Here is a 22022-nt window from a genome sequence, read left to right as displayed (position 1 = left end):
TCAAAAATAAAAGGTTTTACATAATCAGTTTCAAACTTCACGACTAACATGCGTCAAGTAAAGTAACCTAAAAACTAGGTTTCGGAAAACACAAGGAATTCTAGAAATTACGAGCTACGTTTCAGAAAGGGTAGTTTTCAGTTGTTTGGGCATGCGCGAATGCATAGGCTTGTGGCCTGACTGACTGGAGAGAACGTACCAGACACGTAAAGATGCACTTTCACAGTCTGGCCAAACGTGGTGTCAAACCAAAACCCGACATAATTTGTGAATCCACAGGTAGAACTACAGCACTCCCACTTCTTCACCAGCCTTGTAAACGATCCATGGATCCGAGCCTGTCATGAGAGCAGGTCGTAAGTAAAGTACACCAGAGCAAGTAGCAAACAATACCTTCCCTGCGCGATAACAATGTGTATGTTACTGACGACAGCGACGCTAAAGAAGTGTTACTAGACACGGTTTTCCGAAATTCCTTCACAAAATAAAACAAAGTAAAAATTCCATAATTGGAATAAAGGACGACTGCCAATATGAATAACTTAGATATCTTCAGAGTAGCGATGCACCTTAAAACACTTAAAAAGGCAAGGTCGCTGCTCCCATATTACTAACGTCGACTTGCAGTAGGATTTTGAAAAATATACTGTGCTCCAATATTATGAATTATCTCGAAGAAAACGCTTTATTGACAAACAGCCAACACCGGTACAGAATATGTCGTTCTTGTGAAACACAACTATCTCTTTATTTTCACTAAATAATGAGTGCTAACAACAGGGGACGTCAAATTGTTTCCATAGTTTTAGGTTTCCAGAAGCCTTTTTGTCAAAAGTCATAAACGAATTCTAATCAAACTGCGTGCCTATTGAGTATCGTCTCAACAGAAGTGATATCTGGCGTTCCCCACGTAAGTGTTACAGGCCCTCAGCTGTACCTGATCAACACTTAGGAAACAATCTGAGTAGTCGTCTTAGACTGTTTGCAAATGATGCAGCCATCTATCGTCTTGTAAAATCATCAGATGATCAAAACGAATTGGAAAATGATTTAGACAAACTATCTATGAGATGCAAAAAGTGGCAGTTTACTCTAAATAAAGAAAAGTGTGAAGTCATCCACTTGAATACTAAAATGAATCCGCTAAATTTCGGTTACACGATAAATCACACAAATCAAAACGCTGTAAGCTAAAATAATTAATTATGGACTACAATTACGTATAACTTAAATTAGAACGATGCCATAGATAATGTTGTGGAGAATGCAAATCAAAGACTGCGATTTATTGGTAGAATAGAGACTGCTTATACAACGCTTGTCCGCCCTCTTCTGGAGTACTGCTTTGCTGTGTGGGATCTGTATCAGATATGACTGATCGAGGACATAGCAAAAGTTCAAAAAAGGACAGCTCGTTGTGTATTATCGCGAAATAGGGGAGAGAGTGCCACAGCTACGATACGCGAATTGGTGTGACAGTCATTAAAGCAAAGGTGTTTTTCGTTGCGCCAAGAACTCCTTATCAAATTTTAGTTACAAACTGTCTCCTCAGAGTGTTAAAATATTTTCTTCGTGCGCACCTACACACGGGGAAATTATCATCATAACAAAATAAGAAAAATCAGAACTCGTAAGGAGAGATTTAAGTGTTCGTTTTTCCAGGGCGTTGATGAGAGTGGAACGGTAGAGAAGTAGCTTGTAGGTGGTTAGGTAAACCCTCTGCCAGGTACTTAATCGTGAACTACGCAGTAATCATATAGATGCAGACGTAGATAAGGTAACATGCATGCATTTACTCTCAATTACAGTACTACTCACACGGTGAATCCCTCTGCAAGAACTTCACTGTACTTTCGCGAACAGTACAGCTCTTTACATGTTTTGAGTAAAAGTGTGTACCCTATTTACACTATTCATGTGTCAGGTCAACCATTACACTATTAGGTACAGGACAGAAATGGGATCTTGTCGCTAGCATCGGCGACTGCCCAGGAAACTTCTGGATATAAGCGTAGAAAAAATGCAAAAGCATCGTTGACTGGCTACCGATAAAAATGTGTCTGCAAGTGAAAAAGACGGAGCTTATTGTGATAACATAGTTTTCGAAAGTACCCAAATTCTGAACTTTGTAAATTCATGCTTGATTAGGCAAAGTACAGTAACTCAGAAGTGTCGTCTGAGCTTGCAGAATGGTGCTATTTACATGTAAGTACATTTGTTCCAGATTGAAAATAGCTTTGGTGTTACGCAGAGTGAACACTGAGTACAAGAAGGTGTAATGGGGCACCCTCTAACACTACCTTATATATATATATATATATATATATATATATATATATATATATATATATATATATATATATATATATATATATAGAAGTAGCCGATACCAGGATTAATCCCAAATCTGGTATAGGTGAACATAGTCGTCTGTTTCCCTACTAGAATTTCGTTTTATTTTGTGCACGATGTGTTATACTTCAGGCTAAAACGTATAAAAAGAAATTAATTTGTTATTAATTAATTTGTTATTACTCTGTACGTACAGCTATAATTACTTTTCTTTTAGAAATATTTGAAATTACGAAATTTGTGGCATACTTAAAATTCATATTATTAATTGTACACTATAATGCTAATTATTACATTTATTTCTGGATTCATTAACAAAATAATGATTTGGCCTAGTAAAGATTCTTCTTCTGTCAAGAAAGTATGTAAACTCTTTTGCTTTTTAAACTCTTTGGAATATTGTGAGTACCGCAGAATGTTGGGAGCATTGGGCATGCCTCTGATGGAAACGTACGTATAATTTTGTTCACAACAATGTAATTGATGGTTTTATGAAAGTGGAGATTGTAAAGTCAGTGCGATATAGAAGAATGGAATGAAATAAAAGAAATCATAGCAACAGGTAGATCTTCATCAGTTATTTAGTCATCAGGAACCCACAACGTTAAGTTAAAATTTCAGCATTAAGAATGTACCCCTACACGCAAGAAGTGGAACCAACAACAAGAAGAGAAAATGAAGATAAACTGAAAGTTTCTCTTGTGTGTATCTTGTGTGTATCTTACTCCTCTCAAAGTGTTTGAAACTAATGAAGACACAAAGAAAAATTTAATAGTTATGCGTGTGAGGATAATATTAAAAAGGGCATTCAAGATGGAATGAAGCATGTAGGAGAAAATGTTACGGCATAAATATGCATGGGTGCTCATTCTGTCTGTGCTACAAGGTATGGTTATATGTATCGTTTCCAGCATACGAAAATAGTTCTGTATAACATCCACAAAAGCGTCGAGCATTCGGGAACTGTGGAAGGTTTCCCTACTATGGAGGACAACGACTACGGCGAACGCTATAAATTATCCATCTACAGCTCCTGTACCAAACTCAGTAAATTACAAATACTTCTACAGTCCTTAGGCACCGAAATTTTAAGCATGAGCTAGACAGGAGTTTGCGGAATTACCGCATAATTAGGAAGGGGAAATACAGTGAAATATTTTATTAAGGATGGAATAATATTGGTCAGAATGTCACTCAGTGCGTTTACCGTGTTGGAGAAATAAAAAGAAATAATATAGAGTTCATACGAAAAAGTCATTGTTTCTTTTAAGAATATTTATGAATTTTTAGGGATATTTCCACTCAAGTAAAAAGTATTAATTTATTACAGCCTTTCTGTTTTTTGCATTACATTTCTTTGAGAATTTTATTTCTGCCTGAATATATTTTACGCATCAAATTCTGTACTTAATATGTCATAAGGCACTGAATGCAGACACTCTTGTTACTTGTGAAGGCCAAATACTTTGGAATAGAGACATAGCAATAATAAAGAATGTAATACGGGACTCCATTGAAAGATGGGTTGGATCTACTCAGCTATAATATGTACACTGCCCTTTATTCACAAAATTTATTTCTCATCAATAGCTGTCTTCTTGGTAGTCGCATAGGGTGACAATTATTGAACCATATGAAATAAAATTATCATAACTTCTCAACGGTTTGCCTTAGGACGTTCAAACGACAAGTAAAATTGGCGGATTTGGGGGACTGAGAATCCACATTTCGCGATCGAGAAATCTCTTGACCCTCAACGGGTGACTGTGTGGTGTGCAATTTCCCGTCACGGAATAATCGATGCGATATTCCTTGATGGCAGGGTGACTACAAAATGGTACGTGAAAGTTTTGAAAGATGATTTCATCCCCATTATCCAAAGTGACCCTGATTTCGACAAGATGTTGTTCATGTAAGACGGAGCTCGACTCCATCGAAGCAGGAGAGTATTTGAAGTCCTGGAGAAGCACTCTGAGGACCGCATTCTGGCTTTGGGGTACCCAGAGGCCACTGGCATGGGTCTCGATTGTTCACCATAGTCTCCGGATCTGAACACGTGCAACTCCTTTTTGTGGGGCTATATTAAAGACAAGCTGTGCAGTAATAACCCAAAAACTATTGCTGAACAGAAAAAAGCCATTCAGGAGGTCATCGACGGCATCGTTGTTCCCAGACTTCCGCGGGTTATGCAGAATTTCGCTATGAGTCTGCGTCACATCATTGTTAATGATGGCAGGCATATAGAACATTTCATAATCTAAATCCGGATATCTGTAGTGAAGTTTACATGCTGAATAAAGTGTGAATGTAGTTTGTAACTAATTTACTTTTTTTCATATAGTTGAATATTGTTACCCTGTATATTGTTACATGGCCCATTTCGGAATTGCTAGACTCTATCAATAGGCCTGTCAGTAGATGTTTTCATTGTGTCTGCAATACAAAAGATTTTCTGTGCAAGCTATCAACTGATTACGTACTGCTTGCCGGTAGCATACGTTCAGAAATCTCCAGGAAAGTGACTTGCGGGAAGGTATTTCCATGTTTAGACACGCCATCCGCTTATCGCGTACTTCTAAATATGAGCCGGAGGTTTTGTACAAAATGTGTCCCTTAAGGTAACTTTTCGACTATGACCCAGTTTTTACTGATTATTAATATTATAGCATCCACGGTTAAGAGCTCCGTTCACTGTTCTTTATTTGTGAAAGATTTTTACATTTTCCGCTATTTTTCCAGCGTCTCTGGAACTATTAATTAAGACCAGAAAATGTATTATTTTACTAACTGTTCAAATCATATTTTTAATTTTCCTTGACGTTAATGGAATGAACCTGCATTAAATTATGTGATGCTGAAGAAATTAGATTTGGAAATGAGACACTAAAAGTAGTAGATGAGTTTCTTTATTTGGACATCGAAATAACTGATGATGATCGAAGCGGAGAGAACACAAATTTCAGACTGGCTATAGTAAGAAAAGCATTACTGGAAAAGAGGAATTTGTTAACATCTAATATAAATTTTAGCGTTATGAAGTCTTTTCTAAATGTCCTTGTTTGGAAAGTAGGCTGGTATGAAACTGAAATGTGGACGATAAGCGGTTCAAATAAGATGAGAATAGAAGTTTTTGAAATGTGGTGCTACAGAAGACTGCGAAGAATTAGATGGATAGATCGAATGAATAATGAGGAGGTACTGAATCGAATTTGGGAAAAAAGGAAATCTATGGCATAACCTGACTGAAAGAAGATGTCAGTTGATAAGGTATGTCCTGAGGCTAGAAAGAATCACAATGAAGGGAAGTGTGGGGTAAATTTGTACAGGGAGACCAAGAGATGAATACAGTAATCGGTTCAAACGCGTGTAGAGTGCAGTAGTTACTCAGAGATGAAGAGGTTTCACATAATGGAGCTTAAAATTCAAGGCACGATTTACAGTGTCAAAGAGTCACTGAGATTTCTAGGCCACACATGAGACGATAAATGTATTTGTCTGTCACACGTGAGGTATATGAAGACACTAACGTTTTAAAGTATGTTAGCCACAAAAGGTGAGGAGGAAGTCGAACATGCTTGTTGTAGTTTCATCAAACCATTGTACGACCCAAATCTTTGTGTACTCAGTCATCCTGTCTGAAGATCCTTGGTGAACTCCAATACAAGGAGTCAGGTTAACCATGGGAGCTCTGAGGACGAGACCTATACTCAGCCTCTGTGTTTAGGCTAGGGAGTCACCACTTTTCCTCGGACGTCACATACTCTTGGTAAGACAAGTATACAAACTTTTTTCCTCTCTCTCTCTCTCTCTCTCTCTCTCTCTACCTCCCTCCCCCCTCTCTCTCTATCCACCCTCACTCCCTCCCCCCCCTCTCTCTCTCTCTTTCTCTCCCTCTCTCTCTAACACACACACAAACATAAAACACACACATACGCAGTGATTTTGGCCGGAGATATTTGCTACAAAGTGTCTGCCAGTAATAGAAACTCGACAATGAACTGTTTTGACTGCACATAAACACTGGGATACATAGTGCAAATGTCACTTATTAAAAATATGAATACTTATACGAAATTAATACTGTGTGAATAAAATAATAGCATAGAAAACAATGTAGGTTGTGCTATGTTCTGCCGAAACGTCGGGTACTACCAAAATATTTTTTTTTCTCCCCAATCAGATATCTGTCTTCTCTACGTAAGGATATGCCATTCAGAAAGGTCATGAACAGTCTCACCTAAGATCTAATCATGTTAGTTGTCAAGAGTCTCCTTCAGTCTTTGCAATGGTCCAATATGATGCATAAACCTCATAAACTTATTTTGGACACCAAGCAAGAAACGGAAAAAACAATACAACTGGCCAACAAGAAAAATTTTTGTGGGTAAGCGCCACATAGGAATGATATTCAATTAACATTTGACGGACTAGCAGAAGCTATGACGTTTCCACAAGTACATGTTTTCGAACTATCACGAACTGAAATTAACATCTTTAAAAAACGAGCTTTTTTAGATGTGGAAAGCAGGTGGAATCAAACTAAGATTATAGGATGTAAAATTTACTCAAAAGTACAAGCAGATATTCCCCGAAAACCTTGATTTACTTCATTTAAAGGAAGAAGAAGACAAATACCATAGCTAAAAAGGATAAAATTCAACCATAGTTCAGCTTCTAGCCATATATGAATCAAGTTTATTTGGTCCCAATATTGTGAGGGTTCTTGGATATCAATCGGAATTTTAAGCCATTCGCTTTTCCTGCACGCTGTATGACAACTACAAACATATCTATTGATCATTATACTAACATCTGATAATGAACTACAAACTGCTCTCCACTATTAGCTATCCACTAACATTATGAGTGTACATAAAACATTATCTAAATTTTTGTGTGAATTTAATATATTTGTTCAAACAAAACTGAAGTATACGCATGAAATTAAAGCGTAATTTGTGTTAAGAGCTCTTGTAATATGTAGACGGATGTATGGTCAATATGACTAAACACCAAAATAAATAAATAATGAGATACATAGATACTTGTATCAAGAGCAAGGAAGGTACCCTGTTTTGGCGAAGTTGGTCCACAGCTTTGTCAGGTTCGCAATGGTTTTGCTTTCTGCTGATGTGGGCTCAGCGGCGACGTCGAACAGAGAGGACCGGAACAGGTAGAACACGTCGTCCCCGTGGCACGCACCTGCAGCACAGTCACCAAGTTGTATACATTCGATTGTTTCAAGGAAGTAAACAAAAAGATTCCATACCTTTGCAATATGTACTCGTAAAAGATTACACAAATAAGAAACAGTACAAATCGCTAAAGAATCAAATATTATTTCTGCAATATTACTGGTAATCTGTTCAGAAAGAAGCCGAAGATATTGGCGGAGAAATTAAAAGTAACCAATTTATACATGATAGTTTTTTGTGGAAGGCAATTTAAAAATCAAAACGTCATTTTAGTCAACACAGGAAGCTATTAAGCAGGACTCTGAGGCGATCGAGAATGTGGAAGCAGTCCTTCATAGTACCAGATTGCTCATCAAGATATCTGTAGCAATTTCGTCAAATAATATGAATTTGAAATTGTCGATTGTTTGTTATACGCACTTTCTCTCATGCATTGTGACAATTCTGCAGATTTTATTCTCGAGTTCAACGACTTGTGGGCACCCACATTTGTTAATTATTGTCCAGCATCTTCGACGTAATAGACATGAAGCTGCACCCAATTCGCCTTGTGACTGAATTCACAGTATTGTATACAGCCACACTTGATAAATCGCCTTGAGAGCCGAAACAAGTAGCGTTTACAATAAAAGTGCTGCTGCTACTGACATTTTATTCAATTCAACTCAAATTTGTTTCACCTGTTTGCTACTTGCAGAAAAGACAAAAAACGCAGCTTGACTCTAGACGACGTGAAGATGGAGGTCATTGTGTCTACATAGACTTTTTAGAACGAGTACATTTCTTCGTCTCTGAAGTTAGTCATTTCTTGATCCACGGTGCCACATGTGAACTGCAACACAAGGGAAGTGCCACGTGGCATCGACATCTGGCTACATGATAGCGCTGCTTCTGGGTACAAGCTGCCGATTCGCGGTTGCCTGCCAGTCACTTGCTGCATTAACAAAGGCAATAATCGTCGTGCAGCCATCCCACCGCACGTTACTTACGTTTGAAATGTCCACTGAAGCTCATCAAAATGACTTGTCATGTGACATCCGAAATGGGGTGGTGCATACGGAAGATCATCCCCAGGAAACAGCAGTTTAATCCTCCCGAAGAGGATTGAAGCAAAACGGTCGAAACGTCGGGTTTAACATTGGCGTTAGTTTCAAAATGACGTAGCCCAATGCCCAAAAGGATCTTTTTTTTTCAAATTCACACAGGTTGTGGAAGCCTTCGCACTTATACAAGCGGAGATATTTCGACAACAAAGAGGTAAACAAAATTTTCTTGAAAATTATTTCATAGAAATCTGCAGGTGGAGTGTCATCCAGCTACCCATCACAAAAGATTTATCAGTTTATCAACGTGTAAGTGATGTCGATAAATAAAACAGAGTCCACAAAAAGTCCACTTAAAGTGCAAGAGGTCTGATCAAGTAAAATTAGCATATCGATAAGTACTTTAACTGTAAGAAAATATAGAGGTTCTTAAAAAGTTACAAGTTGAGATAAATCCGAGCTACAAATCAGCTTTCCACTGAATAAGAAAGTATTCACTGGTCAAATAAATTGTTGGATGACATCGTCGGCAACCACTGATGTTTCGACAGGAAAACGTAGCAAGTAAGCGCTGTGCAAGCGAATTTAAAACCTCGGTGTTCAGAGGAACTCGGAAAATACACGTACAAACACACATATTGCAAACAAAAGCGCCATCACAAACCAAAGATGACCGACGTCAGAAGTTATCAATATTGAATTTAATAAACAACGCTTTTTGACAAGGGAGGGAACAGGATTCCAAAAAGAATTTAAACAAAAACACCATGTCTCTTCTGTTTATAAGGTTACTTGCTAATTAAAATTCAACAAATTCCTTAATAACACTATCCCAGTAGCTAGAAGTACATGCCAGAATCCCCGTGTTGTTGTATTCCATAGGATGACGAGAGCCAAGACAATGTTCTACAATAGCGAACTTGCACGGCTGTTGTAAGTGTGTGTGCTGCTTATGCTCAGTACACCGGTTCTCCGCAAACCTTATAGTCTGACCAATTATGACGCGCCACAACTGCAAGGACCCACCTTACACAAACAAAGATCACCGTTTGCGGGACCTAAAAGGGCCCTGATCTTAGATGGTGGTCGAAAAATACACTCGCATCATATTTACGCAAAACACGACCAATCCTGTTCAAAATTTTTCCTGTGGCCATATACTTTGGTGCCACTTCCGTATTATCATCACTTACCCGGTGCATAGTTGGTGGATATGCAACGTACGTCTGATATGTCTTTCACTATAACTATTGTGATTAAAGGTGACTGCGAGATGGGCTATACAGGCAGGCAAATTCTCAGGCTTCGAAATGACATGGGCCCTGCGAACCAATGTACGAAGTATCCCCTGACGTTCAGCTGGATGGTGACAACTATCAGCCTGCATATACAAGTCACTGTGAGTAGGCTTCCTGTAAACGGCATGCCCCAACTACCATCCACCTTCCTCCTGACAAACACATCAAGGAAGGGAAGGCGGCCATCCTCTTCCAAATCCAACATGAAACAAATATTTGGGTGAATAGAATTAAGATGTTCTAAAAATCGTTCAAATTCTCACTGCCATGAAGCCAAACAACAGAAGTATCACCGACACCAAGCCAAGTTCCTCAAAATCTTAGAGGAGGAGGAGATTAGTGTTTAACATCCCATCGAAAACGAGGCCCTTATAGACGGAGCAAAACCTCGGATTAGGGAAGGATGGGTAAAGAAAGCGGCCGTGTTCTTTCGAATGAGCCATCGCGGCATTTGCATTAAACGATTTAGGGAAATCAGAGAAAACATAAGTCAGTAGGGCCGGACGCGGGTTTGAACCGTCGTCTACCCGAATGGGAGTGCAGTGCGAAACCACTGCGCTGCCACGCTTGCTACTCGAACTCTTGCATAAAAAAAAATTGGTAATAATAGGTGACAACGGGCTTCCCATCGCAACTCCAACTCTCTGCTCGTAGAACTGGCCAATGAATAAAAAGTTGGTGAAAGTCAACACGTGTCGAAAGAGGATCGTTAATTCAGCACCAAACCTAACATCTATCAACCGTAACGAATCAGAGGAGCACCTACTAGAATATCAGAGGTATTCAAACGCATTCCCTCTAACTGGCGTAATAAATCCACCGAGTTCTTAATGTGGTGCTCACACCGACCTACTGTGTGTGTGTGAAATCTTATGGGACTTAACTGCTAAGGTCATCAGTCCCTAAGCTTACACACTACTTCACCTAAATTATCCTAAGGACAAACACACACACCCATGCCCGAGGGAGGACTCGCACCTCCGCCGGGACCAGCCGCACAGTCCATGACTGCAGCGCCTGAGACCACTCGGCTAATCCCGCGCGGCGACCTACTGTAGGGTTCAACAGAGTAGCAAGGTGTTTTGCTACATGACATGTCGGAGCGACAATGTTACAATCGGACGAAAAGGGACTTCTTTCTTGTAGTTCTTAAGGAGGCCATACAAGCTAGAGGGGACAGCACAATAAGAATTAAGACTCTTGGTAGTCTCCTGCGATAAGAAACTTTTCTTCAGGAGGCTGTTAGTCTTCCTCTCAACATTTTTTGTGTGGTCAGCACCGACCCTTCGATACGCTGAATCAGACTGTAAACACTGCAGCGTTTGAACATAATTCTATTTGTCCGAAACAACGGTATCATTGCCCTTGTCCTCAGGTAAAATAACAATATGCAGCTCAGCCCTAAGTGAACGTTAAACAGTCTTCTCAGCGGCTGCGATTACTCTTTACATGCCCCAGTCAGCACACGACATGGCTCCCTCCTAGCCTCCTAGCATCCTAGCCTCCTCCAGGAGGTAGTTTCAAAACAGTGAGTTAAACAGAACTAATGAAATCAACCATTGGAAAGCGCACGGATAAAGTTATGTCGTCAAAAGCTTTCTCCGTGATCTTTATCACAGAACCTCGAGATATAGTATTATCACAGAGCCTCAAGATACAGTATTAGACCCCAAGCCACGGTCTCTCAAAGGATTTATTGCTGAGAAATTGTTATAATGGATAACATGTGGCGTTCATATTGACTGCTATCCTAGGTAACTTTAGTATCCACCAAAGATTCATATTCTCCGTACATCCAGAGTATCTATATGGAGGATAGGTCTAAAGATATTCGAGCTCTATTCCATCAATGCAACTTGCTCCTGTGGAGGGCGCCACCATTGACGTGGCCATATCACGTGAAACCCGTTCACTGACGCGACACTGTTAGTAAACACTGCAGCCCTGCACTTTTCTGGTAGTTCTCGCTGTTATACGAGGCCTTTGATAAACAAATTGGTAGCAAAGTGATTGATCTTGCCACCTTTACATTTTACGATTCGGGCCGCTCCCTGGAATGTTTGTGCATGTTTAAAGCGATTTACGCTACACTCTGGCTAGTTGCCGCTTTATAAGCTCCGCCGTCACCAACAATAAGAACCGCCTCTTTGTTTTAGTGGTCTCTGCGTCATTGTCAGTGCAAGTGATCATAAACTGTGTCCTACTTATACTGTGTAGGATAGGAAATTGGCGTGGAGGGCTTTTGCACCGTGCAGCTGTTCATTCTGAAGCATTAATTCCGAGTACCTGGATATGGCAGCAGCAGCTGCAGCTGGAACAGCAGCGATAACTGCCTAAATGGCAAGAGCGAGAAAACAAGTAGGAATTCCAACAGCAACAGTAGGAATTATTGTTACAGCTACTGCAAAACCAACAAGTCTGCAACTGCAGCATCAATACCCCCATCCAATCATTCACTTACTTCTATGAGGCAAACAGATCGAGCCCTATTTGTACCTGGATCAGTTCACCAATGTGTGAATGTAATCAAGAAGAGCGGACAATTGAACATTTAGTCCAACGCTGTCCACTTCATTCATACCCTGGAATTCCCGATGACTTGTTCACTCTCACACCCAGCTTAATTAACTGGTTGAAAAACACGGACCTCAAGGTTTAATCTTGTCTTATATCATATGTATATTGTATTAAATCATTTGCACTTATATCAACTGTATACTGTATAAAATCACCGTACGATTAAATAAAAATAAATAAATGAGGCAAACGAGAGTTGGATGGACTTTTTACGTTGTTTTGTTCTTCACTGAAAGGCAAGTCACATAACTGACACTGAACGCCACTACAATCTTACAGCCTTCTGCTAATAATTGTACGAAGTGATGCAAAAACTATACCCATGCTCAGACCCCAGAAGTTAGAGCTCCACTGATGTTTGTGGTTTACTGACTATTGTGGTCATCAAACCCACGTAGTTGCAAGTTACAACTAGGATCGATTTTAATCGATGTGTTCAGCAATATAAGCAAACATTGCAACATGGGCTGCTTGCTTGTAACGCTTAGCATCCATTTGTTGTTCTTCCTGTAAGTACTGTTGCGTATAGTATATGAAATCGTTCAGGTCCAGCCTTGAGCGACATGCTAAAATTGCCGTTGTGTTCTACGATGAACTAATGAGTCAGTCACCTTCGTCATCCAGTATATGCAGCAACCGATTGTCCAGTAGTACGGTGAAGCAGGATTCCGTAATTAGAGCAACGGTTAGTGGTCCACTGCCCTCATCATTGGTAGGCGCACCAAACACAATTACTTTGTTCACTGTCGGCGTGTCCCACAGCGAGTGGAAAATGTTTCCTTCCTCTTGCTGTCAGAAAAATATCAGAAAAGCTAGCACAGCAACGTCCCTGCCCATTCTGTGCCGTCCACATACTTTGTGTGCTGCAAGTCGGGTCATCAAGCAAGTGCTTGCTTTGACTGGTGAGCGACAAGAACGACAGCTGCCAGCATGCTGCATGCTGTCTTGGCGGTGCCAGTAGCAACAGCAGACGGGATGCAGAAGCTCGTGCTGCAGCTGGAAATTATCGTAACAGTGGCAGAATTCCACTTGGACACGGAGGCAGCCATGTCTTTCATTAATGTGGAGACGTACTGGAGTACTGGCTCGTCAGATCTGCAGTATCATTAGTGTAGGGAGATGACGTACAGTGGAAAGTCGATCCAATTGCAGTGTCAGATAGTGGTCCAAACTAAGTATAAAAATGTCACTTGGCAACCTACCCTGCTGGTAGTAAACACTTGGGCATCTAATAACATTAATTATGTCTTAGACCCTCTTGCGCTTTTCGGTGTCCAAATTCAAGACCAAGGGAATCTAGTCTCAACCACAATTTCATTCGGAGAACTTGTTATGTTAGGTGCCCAATATAAGCAATGGTTTGTATCAACATTAGATTGTGCAACAGGGTTTCAAGTCTATGTATTCTTGAAGAAAACCAGCGCCAAGTTTTGTAGAGTACCTCCAGAGTCTTTCACTACAAGATAAGCGGACGTAGTAAGATTAAAAAGTACGGAAGTAATATCCCCAATTACGACAAACCAGTGGGCAATGGTATTAGGAATTCAAATGCGCCACTTCGAATTTCTGATCATGTAAGTCTACCGTTAATGCTTAAGCTAATGTAGATCTGTATCCAACGGACTTATTGTCAAAACCAACTACGGGTATCATTCTTCCAAAATGGCCTTTCTGATGCGTATTTTCAGTCACTTGTAGATGATTTAGTGATTTATATGTCATTCGACGTATACAGGGCGAAGAAAAACTGCCGCACATGGAAATCGTCCAGATTCAAGACAAAAGTTTGTCTAGCAAACTCAGATCGGGTGCATTTTGAAAATGCATGTGTAAAAGCGAGAAGCTGACAACAGTGTCACACCATGCAGCGCATAGCAACCTACAGAGGATCGTGTATCATCCCGCGCTATCGTACCACCCGCTGTAGTTCACTGAGCAGCCCGCTGGGTCATCAAATCTACTTCCACCATGAAGCTATGGTTTCAATCCTCGTCAGGTTCATTTTATACTTTTTAGATGTCCGTTCCCTAGTTCTCGTCGTTTTCAAGCAGGGCATCACTTTGTCACATGACAATAGCGTATCACATGAGAGTGGGTTCCATTCCATGGCATGTATGTGTCTACTAACCGCGCGGTGCACGGCCATTACTGGTCCTGTCTAGTTCATGTAAAGCGGCTTCACGATGGAGTACACAAACGATGAATAAGTCGATATGCATGGTGCATCCGATACCCAAGCAGCAGCTGCTGCTGCTGCTCATACGCATACTGCACAGTACCCTCAAATATCCCATCCCGATACGAATGTTTTTCGTCGCCTGGAGCAATGCCCTCGGGAAACCGGTAATCTTTTTCCGCAATTCGTCCAAGGATTAGACTACTCCACAAACAGAGGACGTTATTCTTGAAACCGTTCGGCGATGCCCCCGTGACATCGAAAGACAATCCCAGGTATCTCGAAGACTGGTTGTTAAAGTGTTTCACAATGAAGAACCGCATCCACATCATTACAATTTAACTCAACACCATCAGGCAGAAGACGGCCTTCGACGAGTACAGCTTCGTGAAAGGCTTTTGTACTAAGTGGAAGAAACGAACATTTTATAAATAATGCGATGTGCTTTGACGAAGCTAGCTTCACTCGTGAAGGTATTTTCAACACAACCACATGTCACCCGTGAACTTGGCTTTCAGGCACGTTTTGGCCTAAACGTGTGGGCTGGAATCATGGGAGGAGTGCTTGCAGGCCCTTACCTATTGCTGTATAAGCTAAATGCGCCACTGTATCGTACAGTACTTTGTAACACTTAGCCTGACGAATTAGAAAAGTTCCTCTTGGTGTTCGGCGACAGCTATGGTTTCAGCATGATGGTTCACGACCGTACTTTGGAATGAATGAGGTAACTATTTAAATGAAGCTTTTCCAGTGAAATTGATTGGTCGTGGAGGTCCAGCGTTCTGGCCTCCACGTTCCCGGATTTTCATTCACTAGATTTTTATTTGTAGGGACACTTAAAAGGATCAAGTTTATAGTACTCTACTCACGGATGGACACGATCCAATAGCTTGCGTGCATGCCACGTCGGCGTTGATGGATGCAGGTATGCTGCGTAGGGTCCAGCAAAGTGTGATCCAGTGAGTGGCGAAGTGTTTGCAAATGCAAGGTGATCGCTTTGAATATCTTCTCTAAAGTGAACTTTGCTCGTATGTGTAGGTACCGGCTCTGTGAAGTTAAGACTGGACGTCAAACGTACAGAATGGGATTATTGTGCGTAGTGTATCTTATTCTTTTGTGTTTCTTGTACCTCGTTCGATACAACCGTTGTTACTGTAGGCACTATCATTTTCTGTTCGCTTTGTGTCATGGAGGAAACAAAGTGGTCGTTTAAGTCTGTAAGAAGTTCGCGTTACGTTTTAATGTTTGAATAAAGGAGACAGTAACAGAAAGAAATACACAAAATAACGCTTTTAGGAGGTGTAAATCAGATACAGTTTGATACTTTAATTGAAAAAAAAAGTTTATGCATATCCATTCTCCACAGCAGTGCCTCGCCTCAAAGAGCCAATGGGACAGCAACGGCAGAGCGGAGGGTTCATGTTACCTGTTCTGGCTACGCTGCAGGCAGTTGCAGAGTGGCCAGAGCCTCGTTTTGAAAGTCGCGCTTTTATTAAACCTATTGACAGGATTAGATTTCGCTAGGTACACTTTTGAATAGAACTGGAATGAGGAATTGCGTAACGACCGTCAAGTGGGGCCTTTTTTCTTCATCCTGTCTGGTTATAACGGAATGTTATTTGGGGTCGCGAACATACATAGAGCAGCTCATCCAAATATCATCGGTTGTGTTAATTATTTAGATAAGTTGCTAATTACTGGGGCCACATGGGAACAGTGCCTTCCAAATCCACAGATGTTGTCTGTACAACTTCGAGCCCATGGTCTGTGTTGTCACCTCGATATTTATTAAGTGCTGACCGTTTCTTGCCCACACATAATCATATAGGCACAATCAGTAACTTACCATCTCCTAAGAACCTCAAGGAACAACCGTTGTTCATGGGCAAACTAATTATTATGGAAATTCCTTCCCAAAAAGGTACATATTTCCTACGCGCTAAATCAAATGCGTAAAGAAGGAATTAAATTTTTGTGGTCAGAGGCGCGCCAAAGAATTTTCATGCAACTTAAAAAGTGCTTTTGGTGGGCCCCTTGCTTAGCAACGTTCAAGTTAAGCAAACACCTAACACTAGCCACTCATGTCTCATATTGCAGAATTTTTATAGTGCTGCCTCCCCGCCTATAACACAAAGCATTAAATATGGAACAAGGAAATTATTTGAATACCGAGAAAGAGGCGTTGGCTATCATACACGGCGTCGAAAATTTCCACGTATATCTTTGTAATAAGTTTCACAGTATCACCGATCACAAGCCCCTTATTTCGTTACTCACTCCTCAGTCTAAACTTCCCGATACGACGGCGCACCCGTTGCACCGGAGGGAGTCGTTCCTAAGTAACTATAACTACTAGATCAATTATAGACCCACCACAAAGCACTCAAATGCGGACGCGCATTCCCACTTGCCGTATAGCCAAGATGCAGAGTCTGACAGACGTGAAGTGCTGAGTTTTGCTTTAGAACCCAGCAGTGATACATCCTCGACGATCACCCTATTATGGCATACAAGTAGCAGCAGAAAGAGGCTATGATCCTCTGAGGGTGTTGTCTACTGTATGTGGTGTTGGCCAGACCAACTGCCTAAGGGGGCAGACTCGGCATGGCGCTCATATTTTGCATTAGGGCACCGGCTTAACGTGACAGACGGTACATGGTAATGCAAGCTTTCTCGGCGAAACTCGGTGAGGAAATTTTCTCGGTATATCATCCGAGTCAAGGTGTTGTTCTGCGGCAATGTATCAACAAATTTCTTACCCATCTTCTGGCGAAGTGTGAGATTCATGTCCATTGTGTCTTTATAGCTGCTGGATCACTGGCTCTTCTATCTCGCCTGCAACGGCTGTGCCAATCGCACACCTCCGGAAAGAGTGGGGCGGACGCACAGGAGGGCCCGGGCGTCGCGTCCTGGCGCTGCCTGTCTGCTCATCTGATGCCTCTGTCATCTTCCATCAAAACGCTCTTGGCGTATTCTTGCCACCACCACATCCCATGCGGAGCTCAGCTGGAAATCGCTATCCCAGCTGACAAGATCACATAGCGCTGCAGACGAGGCAAAGGAGCCAGTGATACAGCAGCTATAAAGGCACGCAGTAGACGTGAACCTCGCACTTTGCCTGAAGATGACTAGTAAGAAACTTGTCGAGAAGTTGCCGCAGAACGACGTCTTGGCTGACAACCTGAGAAAACTTCATCATCAATGATAGTGTCTTGTTGAATCTGAATGCCGGATGGTAATTGCACCCACTCTTCGCCCCTGCAACAGAAGCTTCTCCATGTTGCACGTTGGGGACTGTGCAGAATGAAGGCAGCAGCGTGGCGTCATGTGTACTGGCCCAGTGTGAACGCCACCATTGGATCTTTGGTCTTGAGCTGCCAGGTCTGCGCCCACAATCAGCCCCGGTACTGCGTTTCAACCCTTGGCCATACACTGCCACCCTTGACAAAGGGTACACACCGATTTCGTTGGGCGATCTTGAGGAGCAATGCGATTGTTGGTTGTCGACGTCCTCTCTGACTTTCCATATGTGGGATCGATGGCCACTACCACCACTGCAGCTACAATCCGTATCTTCTCCACCATATTTGTAACAGAAGAGGCGTCTCCCAACCTGGTTTCTGACAACAATCTCAGTTCACGACATCTGCATTTCAGGATCTGTATAGAGCACCAGACCACAGACCCTATCTATGCAGCATCCAGTGTAGAAGCCGAGTGTATGGGCAGCACCTTCAAACTGCAGATGCGCAATATAATGACGACATCCGACTACAGGTAAGCGTTCACCAGTTTCGACGTGGTGGTCCACTTCAGTAAATGGACGTAGTCTGGCTGAAATTTTACATGCGCTCCCACCCCACACCATTTTCAACCTGCTGTACACGATACAGGGGGCTCACCACCCACGCACACAGCCATATTTCTAAGTGAGCTCCTACATCTGGGTTCGTACTTTACACCAGGATCGCTGGGGGGCTCATGGTGTTATAATTGGCAAGAGGGGGCGGCAATTGTTTGATGTTGCGACTGGCTGGGAGCAAATGGTCAGGCATTACAATCAGCTCCAGGAGGTGCAACAAGGCATACCACCTCCCCCCCTTCGCCCTCCTTCCTCCTCAATTGCCGACAGGATATGCTTTACTTAACCATGCCAGGGACAACAATCTGGCTACCACCGCTACAGCTCTCTTCCCCATTTTTAGCCGCCGATAGGACGTTGACAGTGACAAGTAATGGGAGCTGATTGCAGTGCTCATGGAAACCGAACCATTGTCCCTATCTGAACCACAGCTGGCAGCCATTCCCCTTTTGGCAGTACCAAGCGGCGCCCCTGAACCGCCAATCAGCTGACAATTCCACAGACAGCGTTGACTGCCAGTCTGTTCCACCAGTCTCTGTGTCACTACCAGAGAGAGTGATCATAAACTGTTTTCTGTCTCAAACTGTTTTATGTTCCGGGCAATAGCAGCTGTTAAAGACGCGATATTAGGAAGAACTCCAATTACAGCTGGTAAAATTGTTGTTTACTAAAACACAACTGGTTTCGTGGCTTAAAGCCACGTCATCAGGTCCAATAACGTTAAAAGATCATAGTCATACCCATCGCTCCTAGTCAAAATTTACTATTCAGATCATATCGTCAATACTTTGGCGAGCGAAAGGTAAAGAAGACGTACTCCATTCTTTAAAATTTGCATGCATCACTGTGACAGTAGGACAGTTCGGCGTAGGACAAGGCAAAAGTGGCCCTCACGAACGACAAAGATGCACAACTGGCATCTTTAGTGTTGATGAGTATCTAAAACACTCAAAGTAACCAGATTTTTCACGAACAATAACTACTGCAGAGCTTCAGCCAAACTGGAACCCAGATCTTCTGGGCTTGGTATTGGAGCGTCATACACCAAGGGCTTCAGCTCCCCTACAAAAAAAAAGCCTTAGGAGTTCAGCAACACATCTATAGCAATGTGTTGAAATAACACCATCTCTGAAAGTCAGTAGCATCAAAACCTTCATCGAAATGTTGTGGGGAAATGGTGCACGTGTGAAATTTTTGTAACATAAAAACTATTTGAAACTTCCTGGCAGATTAAAACTGTGTGCCCGACCGAGACTCGAACTCGGGACCTTTGCCTTTCGCGGGCAAGTGCTCTACCAACTGAGCTACCGAAGCACGACTCACGCCCCGTACTCACAGCTTTACTTCTGCCAGTACCTCGTCTCCTACCTTCCAAACTTTACAGAAGCTCTCCTGCCGACTGGCAGAAGTAAAGCTGTGAGTACCGGGCGTGAGTCGTGCTTCGGTAGCTCAGTTGGTAGAGCACTTGCCCGCGAAAGGCAAGGGTCCCGAGTTCGAGTCTCGGTCGGGCACACAGTTTTAATCTGCCAGGAAGTTTCATATCAGCGCACACTCCGCTGCAGAGTGAAAATCTCATTCTGATAAAAACTATTTCCTTCTGTATAGCCGGCCGAAGTGGCCGTGCGGTTAACGGCGCTGCAGTCTGGAACCGCAAGACCGCTACGGTCGCAGGTTCGAATCCTGCCTCGGGCATGGATGTTTGTGATGTCCTTAGGTTAGTTAGGTTTAACTAGTTCTAAGTTCTAGGGGACTAATGACCTCAGCAGTTGAGTCCCATAGTGCTCAGAGCCATTTGAACCTTCTGTATATTCAAACACCGTAAAATATTTTATACATAGTTTTTTACATCATGTACTGAGTGTCTCTCCTAACAATCGGCAGGCGCATTTTGTCTGGTGTTTTGGAACATATTACAATTTCGTTTTTGCATTGTGTAGGTGGAGTCACCCTGAAAAGTTGCTGCTATTCACGTATTTCGTGCGACGCCCAGTATCAACTGAAAGTGTCAGTTTGTCTCCCATTATAAAAAAAATTATTTTTGAATCGGAATTTAACTTTCTCATTCCATAGAGCGCTACAAAATTAGTCTAGGCCGATGTTTGTTTTATCGTTATTAAAAGGAACAGTAAAACACGAAGAATAAACAGCAGTCCAGCAGCGACTCAGAAGCTATGCATGCTTGGTGGCAGCAGTCAGCGAGCGTCAGGGCTGTGCTGTCGCTCCTGGAGTACTGGTTGTTGTTAGAGTTTTACTGACACTTTTAATCATATCGATAAAACAAATATTGCACTAGACTAATCTCGAACTACTCTATCGAACAGGCGCATAAAGTTTCGCACAAAATTCAATTTATTTGTAACAGGAAATAAACCGAAGCTCTCCGTCGACACTGGGCGCTGCATGAAAGAGGTGATGAGCACTATTTATTTGGGCTGACTCCAGCTACGCAACACAGAAACGAAATTGCAAATATCTGCTGATACACCAGAGGAAAATGCGACAACTCTTAGCAGAGACGCCCTATACAAATATCACAATGTATGTGTGTGTGTCTGGGATTCCCTTCGAAACCCTTGGATCGATTTCAGACAATTTTGGCACAGAAATGGCAGGCATCAAAAGTATCAGCACTGTGGCGTTTATAACCTCCTAGCTCCAATAGGAGCGGAAATAAGGGCAAAAATGTGTTTTTTCAGCTCCAGCAGGTGCAGGGGAACAGTATCAGCCAGCCAAATCAACCTGCTTTGTTGGGCAGCCTTCATGTCTGGGGAAATAAATTGTTTTCCAGGTATCGACATGTCGGCTGTTCTGCATATCAGGTGTGTTGTCTTAAAGTAGTATTAGTCTGCTTTATCGACCTGCTTTGGATGGTGTCCTATGCACAAGGTGCCAGTAAATTATTTTCGACTTCCTGAAGTGTTGCCTGCACTGCACAGCAGATGTGTTGTGGGAGTATTATCGGCCTGCATTATTGAAATGTATTGCAGGGACTACATGTGTCAGTGAGCATGGCCGGGGACAGGTCGAGATGAGTAGAGGAGGGGATGGATAGAGCGAGGGTGAGGAGGAAATGGGATGAGAGTGGGGAGGAGGGTAGCATACATGAGGCGGGTATAAGGTGTAGACAGGTAGTGGGCAGGTGGAAAAGGAAGAGGGGAAGCTGAGATGGACAGACACAGGGGGAGAGGGAAGCAGACACAGGAGGAGCAGAGTAAGATATGATTGGAGAGAGGAGACAGAGGACATAGACAAAGAGAGTGTAGAGGAGGAGATGGAGAGACAGAGTGTTGAGGAGGAGATGGACAGTTGGAATGTCAGAGGACAAGGTAAACACACAGGCAGGGGGGAGGAAGGTGTAGGCACTGAGAGGAGGCAAGAGGAGAAATGTTCACTTATGTTTCAAATACATAGACGAGTGAAGCTGTAGGAAGAGTGCCAGTATATAACAATAAAAACACTGATGGAAAGAAATCAAAATTAATTGATGTAAAGTAATGAACTATTGGGAATAAATTTGTC

The 22022-nt window shown here is 42.2% G+C and overlaps 1 protein-coding gene across 1 annotated transcript in view; it reads right to left on the bottom strand.

Annotated features, from left to right (window-relative positions):
• LOC124775450 (juvenile hormone esterase-like) overlaps positions 1 to 22022 on the bottom strand; it is a 104035-nt gene that overhangs the window by 365 nt on the left and 81648 nt on the right. The window contains exon 9 of the mRNA XM_047250283.1: positions 7422 to 7554. Within this exon, the coding sequence (XP_047106239.1) occupies positions 7422 to 7554 (133 nt within the window). The remainder of the gene's footprint in view (positions 1 to 7421; positions 7555 to 22022) is intronic.

The sequence above is a fragment of the Schistocerca piceifrons genome, chromosome 2 (assembly GCF_021461385.2).
Source record: "Schistocerca piceifrons isolate TAMUIC-IGC-003096 chromosome 2, iqSchPice1.1, whole genome shotgun sequence".
Classification (NCBI taxonomy): Eukaryota; Metazoa; Arthropoda; class Insecta; order Orthoptera; family Acrididae; genus Schistocerca; species Schistocerca piceifrons.
This window is presented reverse-complemented; position numbering and strand designations above follow the sequence as displayed.